The sequence below is a fragment of the Vicugna pacos genome, chromosome 13 (genome assembly GCF_048564905.1).
Source record: "Vicugna pacos chromosome 13, VicPac4, whole genome shotgun sequence".
NCBI lineage: Eukaryota > Metazoa > Chordata > Mammalia > Artiodactyla > Camelidae > Vicugna > Vicugna pacos.
In genome coordinates, this window is record NC_132999.1 from 35,424,207 (window position 1) to 35,439,998 (window position 15,792).

The 15,792-nt window shown below is 49.8% G+C and overlaps 1 protein-coding gene across 7 annotated transcripts in view; it reads left to right on the forward strand.

The window, feature by feature from the left end:
- The window catches only part of ERI3 (ERI1 exoribonuclease family member 3), a 122,976-nt gene that overhangs the window by 33,325 nt on the left and 73,859 nt on the right, over positions 1-15,792 (forward strand). For 6 of the 7 annotated variants that reach the window (XM_031684171.2, XM_015236091.3, XM_031684173.2 and 3 more), the window contains 2 exons: positions 4,897-4,956; positions 9,179-9,270. In XM_031684171.2, the coding sequence (XP_031540031.1) occupies positions 4,897-4,956; positions 9,179-9,270 (152 nt within the window). The remainder of the gene's footprint in view (positions 1-4,896; positions 4,957-9,178; positions 9,271-15,792) is intronic. The other variant, XM_072974579.1, reaches the window with a different exon arrangement.

Sequence of the window (15,792 nt, forward strand, 5' to 3'; positions counted from 1 at the left end):
GAGGCTCTTGCTCTTTCTGGGGTCAACTGTTTTTCAACCCTTTCTCCTGGGAACTACCTATACCACCAGGGGGCGCTAATCTGTCCTTTTTGCCCCTTTGGAAAAAGTCATCTCTTGATGAAAATTCCCTTCCTTACGGGAAGGGAAGGGAAGATTTTCCTTAATCCTGCCAGATACCTGAGCCCTCCGCTGGCCTGAAAGTGTAATGTCTTCTTATCCTTTTCTTCCTTCTTTCTGTGTGCGGCCTCCCCTGTGGGTCTCCAGCTCCAGGCAGGTTGCCTGGCATAGACAGGCAGGTCTGAACGTGGGCAAGATTGCTGGTTGTTTAGGATGGAACAGATCACTGCTGGAGCTCGGCCCTAGGCAGGAATGGATGCTTGAAAATATTGGGAAAAGGGTTTTTTTTTCAGAGCAGGGCTGCTATTGCTTCTCTTTTGGGGAAGGGGAGCAGCGACTGTGAGACTATGATGAAAGCTATTTCTTTTTCCTAGAAAGCTTCACCCAAAGACATAAGACCTACTCTGGAGGGTAGTAGGTCTGGCGGTGTTGGGATCCTTGTTATGACTGACCCCTGTTCTGAAAGTGAGGACGTGGCTGTGCTGTGTGCATTGATTCTACCATTTTGTTTTGGGTTTCCAGGGCTCAGAACTCTCCCTGACCTGGTCCCCACCTTTGTGTCCAGCCTCATACCTCTCTGTTTCATGTCCCCTCACTTCCCTCACCCAAAGCTTGCCCTCTCACTGTCCACGTCTGCTCATGACAGTCCTTCTGCCTGTGTGCTGCTGCCACCCTCCTACTTGTCCTCTAGCACTCTGCCCAGGGTCACCTTCTGTGGGAAGCCTTCCCTGAGCCCAAGTTGGGTGGTGCTCACCCAACGTAGCACCATTCAGATACATTACACTGTGATTATTTATCCATCTTCCCACTAGGCTGTGAGCTCCTTGAGGGCAGAAACTAGATCTGATCCATCTTTGTCCTATCGTTAGGGCCTGGCACCAAATAAAAGTACATGTTCCTTGGATGAATATTGTCAAGAAGTTACTCAACCACATCTTGCCTCCCCCCAAAGTAACTATACTGCTGACTAGCTCTTTTGAGTATTTAAAGTCTTTGGAAAACCTTGAATCATCTAAATATTTTCCCGTCTCCATCTGTACTAAATGGAATTGTAATGCAAAGAGAGGCATGGACACAGGATGGGGCTGTCGTTCTGAGACCTCCTCCAGTCTGGCTGTATTTGCCTTTGCGGGTAGGGAGGGAGGTCATTCCAGCCAGAAGGAATCTTTCGTTAGTAAATATGAGGAACCATCCCACACCTCCAGATTTTCCTAAACAGCTCCTCTGCCCTGGTAGGATGTTCTCTCTTGCACAAGAAGTTTTTAAAAACCCTGGCCGCGTGCGTACACAGACGAGCACATGCTTGTGTTAGGAGAGAGACAGGCTCAGTGCTGGGCAGCAGGAAGAGGGATTCTGCCTCAAGTGAGTCCACAGCCTGCACCTAGACACAAGTGTCTTACTGCTCTGTGTGAGGAACATGTGATTAGCCTTCTTGAGGTCCTTTTTCAGTTCCAGTTGATAGTCTGCCTGGAGACATGGTTCTGACAGAGGTAGGGTAGGATGTGTTTCCTTCCTCACCAGGCCCTTTCCCTACCATCTCTAGAATCTGCTCCAACTCATCAGAGCTCTGTCTCCAGCAGCTGGGCTGACGCACAGTCCCTGACCGTGTGCAGTCTTTTTTGTTGTTGTTGTCATTGTGGAAAAAAAAAAACTAGGAAAAATACCCATTTTGCTAAATGCCAGTAAAGGGCTTTGTCTTGCACCTGTACTTATAAAGGGTGAGATTTATTGGTCTCTTTGTCTGAGGAGAAAGAGTGGGTCTGATTATCAGATTGCACACCAGAGACAAGTGCTTATGTAATCAACAGACTGTCTTGGTGTCAGAATACGATCGTGCTGGAGATAAACTGAAGGGAGAAAGCACTGGATGCTGACATACTATTGGCACCGAGCGTCCTGGGCTGCTTCATGTTGCTGCCAGTGTTTATGTGGAAGCCAGCTCGTTCCTGGACAAAGCCGTTGTGCGGGTAGGGAATCTCAGTAACCAGCCATGTTATCAGTCAGGGTCAAAAGCCCCTCGCCTTGTGGTTTCAGAGTCTGGAGAAGCGGGAGTTAATCTGTAATCCCTCAGTGAAAGGAGCCACAGAGCACACGTTAATTCTTCCTCTCACCTCTCCTGCTTTAAGTGGTTAAGGTCTCTGAGCTCTGTTTAGCCTGTGAGCCTTGGTTCTCAGCTTAATAATACTTGGCTTTGCTCTAGTACCTTTCATTGTGAGGATGTGAAAGCTTTTTACAAACACGTATTAACCCAAGTGGGAATGGGTTTAAACAGTAGCATGAAAGATTTAGGTTAGGCCTAAGGTGAAACTTCCCAGTACTTATTATATTGTCTGTCTCCCTCACAGTTTCTGGTGTAAGTCATAGGTTGTCAGTATTAGGTACAGGGACTAACTTTTAAAATTTCACCTCCTCTTCATCCAGTGCCTTGGCAGAGCTGATAAGCTGTATATAGTCCATTGTTGGAGGCATTAATGCAAGGGAGTGAGGTCTCCCCCGGAAAGGATGCTTCTAGTTGAACCAGTAGCTCAAGCCCCTGTGTCTCTGGGGGTTGAGTTCAAGTCCTTTAGCTGTAAGCTGTAAGCTGTCCTATTGGACCACAGGTGGTCTGGGAAGCATGGAGAGGGAGGAAGCTGAGCTCACTAGGCTCCTCTCAGGCTGATGATTTCAGTATTGCTGACCACTGGAGAAGAATATGAGAAAATCCCAGGAGCCTGGAGACCAGTGCCTCAGTTTTTGTTTATTTTTTTGGATAGAGTGCTTTTGTTGGGGCCCAGAGCAGGTGCTTGTGCACCTTGTACACAGGTGCTGACCTAAGCCTCATCTCCAAGGTGGGAGGATTCTCGGCAAGGTTTCCTGTGTAAGAGAGACTTTCTGGAAGCTCTTCAGGGTTCATCTGAGTGACCCTTGGTGGGAGCCAAGGGAAGAAGTACACCTAACCTTTCCCCAAGAAACTTAGACTAGACACAAGAGTGCACACAGACCCTGGAGCTTTCCAAGAAGAGTGGCTGTGGGCCCTCTTCTCTAGGATAGACCTGACCCAAAGGCCCAGCTCCAGGCTTGGGGATGTGATTTGGCCCTGGAAGAACTGAGCAGGAGAGAAGCTGGGCGAGAAAGGGCAGTGGTGGGTGCATGGATGCCAGCCAGTCATCTGGCTATTAGACCTAGAGTTGGCAACAGGCCTTCTCCAGATCTGGCCCCTGCCTGGGACAGAACGCAAGGCTCTGCCTGCTCGCTGTGTGGCTCTGGAAGGCTGACAGGCTCTGGGTGCTGGCTGGGCTCGGCCAGGACAGGACGGGGCCACCAAGAAGAATGCAGATTCCAGGAAGGCAGGATTTCCTTGCTCTTCCTCACTGCTGGATCCCTGGTTCCTAGAATGGGGCCCAGCACACTGCAGCCTCTCCAGGAGTAGTTGTTAACTAAATAGGAGGAGGAGTCCTAGCACTTCAAGATGAAAGCTGCAGCCCCAGGGCTCTTCCCCATCCCCACCCCGCGGCCCTCAGGGGACCACCTTTTCTTCTTTTTGGCTCAGGCCCTCCCTCTGCTGGGCAGTCCTTTGGTCTCCCAGGAAAGGGTGTGGAGGTGCCAGCCGGGTGGGCATGCTGTGGGTTAAAGCCTTGCGAAACAACAGTGTAGTTAATCTTTCTAATTTATTTTCCTTTTAGACCATGGGAAGTCTGTAGGCAGCAGCTGTTACCCAATTAAAATACAGATTAATATAAAAACAGTTTCTGGAATATAAAATAGAGTGGCTGTGTCCTTACACTTCCTTAAAATACCACCTAATAATGACTTGATGAACTACAGAAACCCACCTAGAGGAACTCAGCGTTCTTAAAATGAAAATTTCTTCCCTAAAAGGTGTGTATTACCATTCCATGTAAGTCACTATGAGAAAATAACCTTCCCTCTTAGAGCCAGCGGTTCCTGTGAGATGGGTATTTGGTATTCATTAAATGTAATTATAGTTTAATTGGAGTTTAATCCCCACCCCTCACACTTAAAAAAAAGTTTCCCAGCAGGCCTGAGATACTACTCCGTGTGGAAGTGGCCAGGGGCACACTGGCCGCGGTGACTTCTAACTGGGTGCAGGTCCGTGCGGGGGCCTGCTGCTGCAGAGCCTGGAGGCAGCCTGTCTGGGCTTGAGGGGTATTCTCACTTCAGAACAAAGCCAGGCAGCAAACTTGTTTGAACCTAGGTCTGACGAGATCTGTAGTCTTGTCTGCTAAGGGTTCCTGTTTCCTGCCTGGCTAGCAGGTGTGCAGGGCCCAGGTCAGCAGGGTGAAGGGTGGATGCCTGCAGGAACCTCCCCCCACCCCGGTCCCCCTCTTCACTGGTGTTAGAGGGGGAAGTGCTGGGAAGAGGTGGGCTTGGAACCCAATGTGCCTGTCCCATGTGGGCACCCCCGAGTTCTGTAGGAACTGCTGGGAAGCTTGGAGGCGAATTTACTTCAGACTATGATTTGTGGGGACTTACTGAGTCCATTGAATACCAAAGACATGTGCAATCAAATTTTCTACAAAACAAGCTGAAACAGGAATGAGACACACCCCACGGTTAATGTGTAGGCGTGACCGCCGTCCCAGGGTGGAAGTTGTGCAGAAAGTCACACTGTGTCCTGGGACTTGATTCCCAAGGCTTCTGTCAGGCTCAGAGCCCACAGCTGTGCAGATCAGAGTCTTTCACAGTAGAAGGAGAAAAATGGAAAGGAGAGGATCCAGTCCAGCTTTGAAACCCTGTGCCCTGGTTTTCCACTCATTGACTCTCCTTCCTTCCTTTCAGCTCACCGGGATTATTCAAGCTATGGTGGATGGTCAGCCAAGCCTGCAGCAAGTGCTGGAGGTAGGTGGAGTGACCTTTAATTCCTGACCTCTGACCCCTTCCTGCTGCCTTCCTCTCCCTCCCTTCCTAAGAATGTAGCTGTGTAATTTGACTATGATTATGGCTTGATTAGAATAACATTTGCTGTCACATCAGTGACATGCTGTTGAGAGTATTGAACCATTGATCTGTCATCTCCAGCTGTTCCCATCAGGGTTACTGACAAGATGTCCGAGCGCCGCCAGGAGTCGGGGAGGCCCCACCCGCTCCTGGCCCGTGGCCCTGTGCCGGCCGGCTGGCTTGGGAAGCCCGCGCTGGGCAGGCTGGGAGTAGGCGAGCCGAGCTGCGGCACAGCGGGCCCAGCCCCGGGGACTGGAGGTGTTTTTGTTTAGCTTTAGTGTTGGCTTCCTGTGGCATGTGAGCACTTCATTAACTCACCCAGAACTCCCATCAATGGCTTTTGTTTGCTGTCAGCTCCTCCAGGAGGTGCGGCTGGGCCCGGCTGCCCCACTGCTGCTTGCCGCTGGATGCATTGTGCCTGTCAGGGGTGCAGAGGCTGCACTGGGTAATGATTCCTAATCAGAATAATTATAACAATTGCCTGTGTGAGGGAAATCAAATTAAAGGCTTTAGAACCCTTGGCAGAGACCACACTTCTGGGATGTTCTCCTCAGGGAGCTGGAAAAGGTTAAGATGCTGCTTCTCGTGCTCCAGCCTGAGGGAATAAGGAAGCAGTGCTTGGCCTCAGCTCTTCTCCCACCGCTTCTCTGGCCTGGGGTTTTCAGAGAGGGAGAAGGTCCCCCTCCCACTCCCTTCTCTCCAGCGGGGAGGGGAGAAGAGAAAGAGCCTGTGGATTTTGTTAGGCGCTTTATTTATCGTTAAGACCAGAAAATCCTGAATTCAGCCCCTGTCAAAGCACAGGAGCAAGCAGAGCGTCTCGGAGGATGGCCGAGCACACCAACATTGGTGAAGTCAGCCTGGAGGAAGTAGAGCGGTGGCGGGAGAGGGAGGAAGATCTCTTTCTTGAGCCAAGTGGGCCTGTCTCGTAGGGGAGAGAAATGCAGACTGAATTTCCTGGGGCTCCTCAGGATGGAGACAGGGCCGGAGAGATAGGTTTTGGCTCCCTGGTGGCCTGTCCGGCTCTGGATAGGGGTTGGAACAGATGAGATGAGCTCTTAGGTGGCTCCCAGCCCCAATGACCCTCTTTTTCAATGGGGAGAGTCACCCCGATGACTAAGGATACTCCTCAGCCTGGAATGCTCTCTCTAAGACCAGACTCGGAGAAAGAAGGGACCCTTCCTTCCCTGTCTCCCAGCCAGTCTCCCTGGCCAGAGCCTGGCCCCTGAGCGAGGCCAGAGGCTAGGCAGCTCTTCCCTGCAGTGCCTCTGGCTGGGATCCTGGGAGGAAGATGCTTATTCTGGGCCGGCACCAAACCAGGGCTGTGGAAGTTACAGGGTTTTCTCCTCAGTGGTGCCAGTTGAGGGGGAGATTGGTCTTTAAGAGGCTTCCTCTTGCTGACTCCAGGCCACCCTGGAGCAGGATGCTCAGAGGATTATTCTGAGTCTCACCTGGAAGCTACTTTCTGCCACTTCAGCACACTTTGTAGGTGAAGAGGGAAGATTCCTGGCATTGGCTTGGATGGGGAGTCTGTGGTAGGACAAGGAGACCAAGCTGGGCCCTGCTTTGTTCCATTAGCCCTGAGCTGGTTATAGAGCTTAAGAGCTAGTTTTTGTACTAACCAAGGTCCTGAGCAGATAACCAGCTAGATGTTCGCCTGACACATTAGTTCTAGGTGGGGCTCAGGCTGGGCTCCTTTGGACCTTCAATAGCTGGGAGGGCTGGCCTAGCTGATTGGGGGTTATCTTGGTGGTCCCTCCAACCCTTTATCCATTAAAACAGAGAAGGGAAGGAAAATGACCAGCCTGATTCCAAATGTATCACTTCCTTGGACAGGCTCATAGTAGAAACTGCATGAGTGAATGGCCTCAGCCCTAAGCTTCTAAGGACCCCAGTAAGCAGTAGGTGCTTCTCATGGTGCAGGCCTGGTCCTGCTGGGCGCTGCCTCCTGACAGTCCTGTCCTGTCCTGCTCTCTTTTCCAGAACCACTGTTCAGGAGTTGGGGCATTGGGAAGCCCCCTAGCAGGTGGGGTACTTTCCTTGGGGATATAAGGCCAGTGAGCTGGAGCGAGATTAGCTGACTTAGGGAGCTCCAGGTTTGCCTGACCTCTTTTCTTATGGAAAGACTGCCTTATTTCCTTCAGGAGGGCCTTGGGGAAAGGATACACAAGTGCATGTGTGTACGTGTATGTCTGTGCAAGGGCTTGGTCCAGAGTGGCTGGGGAGACAAACCATTCAACAGTGGAAGGTTCAGAAGTTAGTTGATGGGGAGGCCCTCGGGCTGAGGAGAATTCTTTGGTGTACAAGCTGTAGAGAGGGTCTGCAGAGTCTGGCACTGGGGAGTAGCCCTGATGTTCCAGGAGGCAGGGCTGCTGTAGCCATGGCCTAGATGGGATTCTTGGCCCTACTCCAAGACTGCTTCATCATGGGCCAGCCCTCCAGAATCTGAAATGTCCAGGGAGCCCAGGATTACCATGTGCTCTCATTCCCTGATGGGCACACAAGACCCTTTACAGTGGCCCAACCTAGTCCCCCAGCCTCAGTTCCTGTCCCTCCTTTAATTTACTGAGGACTTCAGTCACATTGCTCCCTATTCACATGTCAGTCAGTTGGCTAATATCTGTTGAGAAGACACTGTGCTGGGTTAGAGATTGACAGCGAATAAGACAGATGCCTTCATGGTGCTGATAGTCTGGTGGGGAAGGCAGACATTAAACTGACAGTTGCTTCTCAAATACAAATGTGTGTGCCCTGTGCCCTTGCCTGGAGAATCCTCTCCTGTGTTCCACCCTGTCAAGCAAATGCAACCTCCAAGCCCTTAGTTCAATCATCTTCTTTATGAAGCCTTTCTGACCCCTTTCCCTGTGAAAGGTAGGGCAGACCTCTGCGTCCTCGGCCTGATAGCATTCTGGGTATTTCTCCATTGCTGCCTCTATCAGATTGTATTATGATGATCTGTCTTTCTCCCCTTCCCAGCCTACTCTATTTTTAGGTAGGCACTTAATACATTATCACATATAATTCTCAAAACAACCCTGTAAGGTTAGTCATCTTACCTCATTTTATAGATGAAGGAAACTGAAGTTCAGAGGGGTTAAATGACTTTTAAATGACTTCCCTTCAGTGACACCACCAGGATGTAGAAGAGCCAAGGTTAGAACCCAGATGTGTCTGACTTTCAATCCCATGTTTCTAATAACTATGCGATACAGCCTTTAAAAATAATCCTCCTGTGTGAGCGGAACAGTGGTGTGATCTGCTGCACTCTCGCCCCATGCCTGGGATCTTCTGAAAAATAGGCAATGCTTCATGAATTCTTTATGATAATTCTCTCGTTATATACTGGTTTTAGTATTTGTACTTCGAATGTGAGTGCAAATAATAAAAGTGCATCAAAGGGATGAAGGGAAAGAAAGACTAAAGTATGTTTAGGAGCAGTTTCTTTCCCTGCCTAGGAACTTTCCCTGCCTTTCAACCTTTGAAAGATTCTGCTGGATTTGAATCCCCAGCCAGGAGAGGAGACATACGAAGTCTGGGGCCAGTTTATGAGCTTGTAGCAACTGGAGCCGGCAATGCTAGCCCAGTGGTCAAGATGGGGCTTCAGCCCAGCACAGGAGCCTCTGCTGCTAAACTCATGGTGAAAATTAACTTCACCTTCATTTTGGAAATAACCAAATTCATAAATCTAGTAAATGGACACTTGGTGGGAGGGTGGAATCAATAAATGAGGGAATGAACCTGTGGATTGGGGTTCCTGCTGGCGCCTCCTTCCAGCCTGTTCTCATGGCCCAGAACAGCCTGTGTCTATGCTAGGTTGCACCTCTGTTTGAGGATCAGATTTGGACTGACTTACTGGGATCTGTCCTTATCCTGTCCAGGGTGGGCTGCTAGGCAATGGAGGAGTGGTGGGGCTCACTGCCCACCCCACAACACTTGGGCTTGCGGGATCTGCCTGCAGGGATTGTCCTGCAAGTGCCTCCTTAGTTCTGAGCCAAGGCTGGATGAGATTACAATTTTCTCCTGCCCTGATTACAAGCAGCTTATCTGCGTTTCCCTGTTGTGGCTCTTCACAGACTCAGGGGGAAAAAAAGGAAAATCTCATCTGTTCTTGTTGTGTACTTTTCAGAGGGTCGATGAGTGGATGGCGAAGGAAGGCCTCTTAGATCCAAACGTCAAGTCAATTTTTGTCACCTGTGGAGACTGGGACTTAAAAGTCATGTGAGTATGAGAAGGACTCCTTTGCTGGCCAGGCCTGGACTGCGGGGTCAGGTTTTGCCTTTCACAGGCTCAAATGTCCAAGCCTACAGGGCAGCTGGATCAGGGAGTCTCTGGATCTTTGGGGCTGGCAGGGCAAGACGAGGGATGGGAGCCTTGCCTTCTGCCTCTGAAACTGGGAGTGGACAGGCCCAGGACCCTACCGGTACTGCTGTCGCCTTCCTGCCTTTGCCAGGCCAGCCCTTCCTGTCCTGGGGCTACGTTATTGCCCTGACAGGAAGGAGTTACAGGAGGGTCTTTGATTTTTTTTCCCAAACCAGATGCATAGTATTTACTATTCTAAATGCTTTAGAAATAGTAACTCATTTAATAACTGTAGGTACTCTTGTTGGTCCTGTTTTTTTATAGGTGAGGTAGTTAAGGCACAGAGAGGTCAAGTAACTGGCCCAAGAATACACAGAGACAGGATTCAAAACCAGGCAGCCTGGCTCCAGGGTCCATTCTCTTAACCGTTGTACTATACTATGCTCTTATGTGGGATACAAGGCCCTGATGATCCCATGGAAAGGTTGAGGGGATGAGAGAGAGCTGCTTGTAGGAAGCCGCTCAAATCACCAGCCTCCTCTTTCCTCCTTTGTCCCCACTGCATTTCCTCCTTTGTCTCCTGATCTTGCCCTGGTTATAGAAGACAGAACTTGTTCCTTTGCTGGGTTGACACTTCTGCCTCTTGTCTATCCTCATGGATACCTGGCTTCACAGAGCCCCCAGGGAACTGCAGTGGGGTGGAGGAGGTGGGGGCACTGTTTGCTGAGGATTGATAGAATCGATACCTCTGTGTTCTTTGTGACTGAAGGCAGTAGCAAGCATTCTGCGTGTGTGTGCGAGCTTTTGAGCATAGAGTGGGGTTTGGTGGGGGTGGGGAGTCGTGGCTCTCAAATGACATTGCCTATCAATTCAGGGATTATTTTCTCACCAAGGCTGTTTTTATGCTTTCTGGATGCTGGGCGTTGAGGTGAAGTTATGCACCCAGGTGGCTGTCCAGCCTGCTCTTGGACATCAACCCTCTAGGTGAGGCGAGAGGAAGAATGAGCCCGGATCATACAGACCCCTGCGCACCTCATCTTCCCACCCCTTAGGTGTGGGCTGGGCACAGCGTGCTTCTGGGTGATGTTCATTGTCAAGGAAATTATGGGGACTGGGCCCGGAGGCAGAACTGAATTCGGGGAGGCTTCCAAGGAGAAGGTGAAGAGGAATGCTATCACTCTTGTTTACAGCATCCTGGTCAGCTTTGAGCACTTGAAGCAGGGAAGGGACTTCCATTGAGCTCCAGCACGGGAGCTGCTATCCGGGGTGGAGCAGAGTTCAGGCTGACACCAGGGTCCTGGGCTCTCTGTGGCCCAGGCTAGAGACTCAGTTTCTCCATTTAGCCTTCTGAGATTTCCACTCTCCCACTGGTTTTCTCTTTGGTGTGTTCATGTCCCAAACAGCCTTCTGTGATAACTGAATGGTGTGTACTATATGCGTATATGAAAACTTTCTTCTGTGTGATGTTGGGGACTACCTCGCTGGGCTTCCCAAGCTTGGAGTTGGTTTCTCCATGAGAAGGACATGGGGTTTCAGAGGGTGCCGGCTTCTTTGCATCTGGCCTGTGCTGGCCTGCAGCACCAGTTCAGGCCTTGGCATGGTCGGCCCTGGACAGATTTCGGTGACTCAGGAGACTGCTTTGCATGTTCATAAGAACTGATGTAATTAAATGGGGTGTCAGGGTTGGGTAGTCAAAGCATATATAAGAAGAAATCAAATTTTAATGAGCACATCCTGTATCTCACTCAGTCAGCCTAACTGCCTTCTCTGGTAGGAGATGGTATCTCCCTTTTATAGATGAAAAAATTAAAACAAAACAAAGTGAAAAACTGAGGCTCTAATGGGTAGACTGAGAGCTAGACAGAATTGGATTCTTAAGGCCACATAGCTTCCAAAAGAGATAATTCTGGCAGGCTTTGGTGGCTGGTTGGGGTCTGGATTGGGAAGGCCAGTGCAGCTCTGAAAATGAGTGAGCAGGGAGGAGGCAGAGGCCAGGTGGCAGGACCGGGGGAGGGGAGCCGTGTGGCTGCCTTTTCGAAGCAGGACTCCGCATAACTGCTGGGAAGGCTCTTAATTAAATGTGTAACAAAATAAAAACAGCCAGAGAGGAAACCTAAGTAGTGCTGCGTGACAGTGCACAGCTTACCGGCGTTCCTGGAACCTCTCGTCAGAACCGTCACCTTCTCGCGCGCCCGGTAAAGCCTGCTGATGAGCCTGACAAGAGTGGTGTTAAATTGACACCCACAACTTGTTAGTGTGTGTCTTGCTTCTTATTTTGACATCCATTTTCAGATTTAACTAAGTCCAAGGTATTCAGCAAATATTTTCATTCCCCACTCTAGTTTCTCCTTGCTGTCCTTCCCCTCTCTCTCAGCCCCCTTCTCCGTCCAGCCAGCTTCACAGCACTTCTGTTGGAAGGGGCCTGATTAGGGAGGCACTGAGAGATAGGGACTGAAGTGGCAATGGAAATCCCACTGGAGAAAAGAAATCTGCTCCCATCCTGACAAAGTCATTTTGTGTCCATCTTTTGTCAGCTGGAATGGGTTGATACCCAGGTTTATGTGAGCTTGGATACTGTTGTCACAGAGCCTGCTAAGGTGGGTTTTCATTTAGTGGGTGTGAATTTAATTTTCTTTCTAAACTTGTTTAAGGTATAACACCTCTGGCTTTGCCTTCCCTACCTTACCTACCTTTCCTTTGCCTTACCTGGTATTTCTTGAAGCTCCTCGTGGAGTTTAGTGTTCTTTCACCAATTTTCTCTCCTCTTTGCTTTCTGTATTGTCTCTGTTGAGGGATCCTGTCTTTGGCGTGGTGGGAGGGTAGGGTGGGTGCAGAGTGAGGAGTGACACCTGCACTAGGTGTTGTCCTTGAGGATCTCAGATTTCTGCTTGTAGCTTGAAGACCTGGGTTTACCGGCTGAATAGCACAGGTGGCTGAGAAACTATACCAGAGGCTTTCCCAGTGGCCTGTGGGTCTGAGAAGAGAGGCAGATTGGGAAGATGAGGGTAGGCTGGGCTGGGCTAAGCTAAGAGGTAAGGAAGAGCTGATAGGAGGGTGGACCTGGTCCCTGGTGCAATCTGGGAAGACGCCCTTTGGAGAAGATCAGGGTAATCAGACCCTTCAGTGGTGGAGCAGGGTCCAGGGGCCCGCTCAGAGTCTGTTGAGAGGACATCCCATCTAGCTCAACCTCAGTCTTCCTGCCATTGGAGGCTGAACGAGTGAACGCCGGGCTGGTATTTGACTTGAGTGTTTTCCTTGCTTTTCTCACGAGGTGTGCATGCCACACCCCTCTGCTGGTGCTGTGCAGCTATGGACCAGAACGCCTGGAGATCAAAAGATACTTGCTCAGATCACCCTACTCACTGCTTGTTTTGGGGGCATGCACTCAGTGGGAACTACAGAGGGCCACACAGCCAAGACTGTTGAAGAGCAGAGACTGCTGTCACCTGGAGTGCAGTCCCATGGTGATGGAACCACATGCCTGGGGTAGTACTGTGGGGCAGGGACTAGCCCATGGTGAGTGTGGATGAAGGCTGGAAGGGTGAGCCAGTGACATGCATGCCGGGAGTCAGGCTGGGCCCTCTAGGCATCATTCAGCAGAGCTGACCACTTCATCCTTCTTGAAACACTCTGCATCTCTACTCTTCTTGTATCTCCATTTCTCTGACTTTCCCTTCACATTCCTTTTTGCAAATGCTTCTTTCCTTACTTTTTTCTTAAATTTGGTGCTGCTTAAACTTTGGTATTTCTTTGATCTCTCTCCTGGCTGTCTTTTCTTTTTTTCTACATACTCATACTTCCTAGTGATCTCATCTATTGCCCCAGCTTCAACTATTCTCTGTGTGCTATCTTCTCATCTTTTTCTCCATCTGTCATCTGAACTCCAAGCCTTCATATCCAGCTCCTATTCTGTATCCTACCTAGATATCCACAGATCCTTAAAGCTCAAGTGTTATTTTTCTCTCAGCACCTAGTTCTCCAGCATTCTCTCGAATAATGACTAGGACCATCATCTACTCAGTAGTTGTCAGAAACCTGAGAATCATCCTTGGTTCCTCCCTCTGGCCACAAACAGTTAATTGCCAAATCCTGTTGATCCTTTCTCCTTAAGTTTTCTCAGAGTCATTGCCTTCTTTCCAAACTTACTACCACTGCCCTCGTTCTGGTCACCGTATTCTTGGATTACTATGAAAGTCTTCTGGCTGGCCTCTCTGATTGTCTTGCTTCTTCTATTGCATTCTTCTAATCGTAGCAGATTATGTCACCCACTTAACACCCTTCAAGCTCCCCTTGGCCTCAAGGCAGAGTCACACTGTTTATTGAAGCTTTCAAAGCTCGTGTTTATTCTCCAGCCTCATCTTCCAATACTCTCTATGTATTCAGCCCCCACTCCAACCAGATGCTCCACCTGGCCAATTCCTAAGAAGCCCTCTTAACATCTTTCTCTAGGTGTCTTCCCTGTGTGTTCCTGGAGCACATGTACTTATTCATGCATAAAATTGTATTGTAGCTGCCTCAACTTGTCTGTCTCTGTCACTAGATTGTGGGCACCATTATAACCCTAGGACAATGCTTGACATGTAGCAGTTGTTCAACAAATATATGTTGAATAAATGACAATTAAGTCATGGAGTGGGCCTGTGGAATCCCTGCACAGGAAGAATGACAGAGGGTCGATAGTGGGTAGATTCAGGGAGAATGGAACAGAAGAAGAAATCTCGGGCCTTCCAGCCTGAGTGTGAGGGGTTAGAGGACAGTACTGCTAGTGCCAGGAGGCTCCTGGATTTCCCCCTGCCAGCACTGGATATCGGGCCTTCTCTGGTGGGTGCTGGGTGAGGTGGTGCCTGGGCCTGCACCAGGGAGGAGGAGTTTGGTCCTAGGCAACAGTATGAAGGGCTTTCTCTGAGAGATTTGTGCCTCCAGGACTGAGGGCTTGAAGTGCTCTGGAAAGTTTACATCAGATAATAAAGCTAGCCAGCGTTTACTGAGCACTTACTATATTCCAGGAGTCCTGCTATGCTGTTTACACACACATTATTTCATTGAATCCCTACCCTAATCTTATGAAATTAATTCTTTTTATAACCTTTTAAAAAAAAAGACATGAGGAAAGTGGGGCCCAGAGAGGTTGGTAATTTGTCAAGGGCAAGCAACCAGTTTGTGGCAGGGCTTTGAACATAGGCATTCTGACTCCAGAAGCCATGTGTTTAACCACTCTGCTGTCTGACCACCTGTTTCCGTCTGCTTTTGGGTCCCGTGGCTTTGTGGTCTGGTGGGAATGCCCTTCCTCCTCCTCTCCTTTGTTTGCATTGTGTGTCCGAACCTCAAGATGTTCTCTGATACCCTTGGCTTCTGGTACCTGGTCTGGTATTGGTGGAGGTCTGGACTGTTAGGTTCATTCTGATACGAGGGCGTGGTTGGCCAGGAGGTATGGCAGGGGATGATCTGGGGCTGTCTGAGAGCCTCTTTGCTGAGCTACAGGTGAATGAAGGCTCTGTTTTAAGGAAACCACTGCCAATATCACTTTGGACACCTCTATCCTGTAGTGTGTTTGGAAGTATGTGGGGTATCTAATCATGTCACTAAACTCATGAGAACCTTGTCCCTTGTCCCTTGTCCGTGGATTTGCCAGTTGGTCCCAGCACTGAGCTGTATCACCTTTGATTAGCAGCCTGCTGGGGGAAGGGGCTTGAGTAAGAACTCCCTGGCAGTCCTGACTTGTCTCATTTCCTGATACTTTTATCTGTCACTGCAAGCGCTTGGGCTCCCCTCCTGAACTAATTAAGTTTGCATGTGTTTAGACACATTGCCAAATAGGGCTTAGCAAAGCGGAACTGAGCTACATCTCTTTCTGAGTAGGGAAGGAAAGGTATATGAATGCTCCACCACGAGGGCCAGGAGGAGTGTGGGTGACATGGAGCGGGTGTGGACAGATGATAGGCATTCTGCCCTGGCCTCCTAGGGACACAGCAGGCCTGCAAAGCAACTTTCTGATTGGCTGGCAGAGGCAGGTGAGGGCCCACTCTCCAGCTCTCTTAGTGAACTGGGCGTTCTAAGAGGGCTGAGGATGGAAAGAGGACAGGCTCTGAAGTAGGATTTTCTCCCAAGCACAAGCAAAACTGAACATCAAGTTTAGTGGGATATGCAGGGGGTGTTTGTAAGCCTGTGTTCTATTTGCTGCCAGCCTGAACCTACCCAGCTTCTGGCCTTAAAACCGCTCATGTGGCTGGCAGAGTGCAGGGTGGCCTTCTTTCTAGGTCTTTGAGAAGTATATTGGAAACAGGGACCACTGAAGTACATGGTTTCCTTTTTGAGAAGGCCCCAGACCCCAGCTCAGTCTCAGGATCCCTGTGAGGTGGTGCCAGGGGAGGAGAGTAGTACCGCTCAGGATCTCCTCCCCGGAGGTGGGGTTCCGCCTAGTGGACCACCACAGTGAGGTGA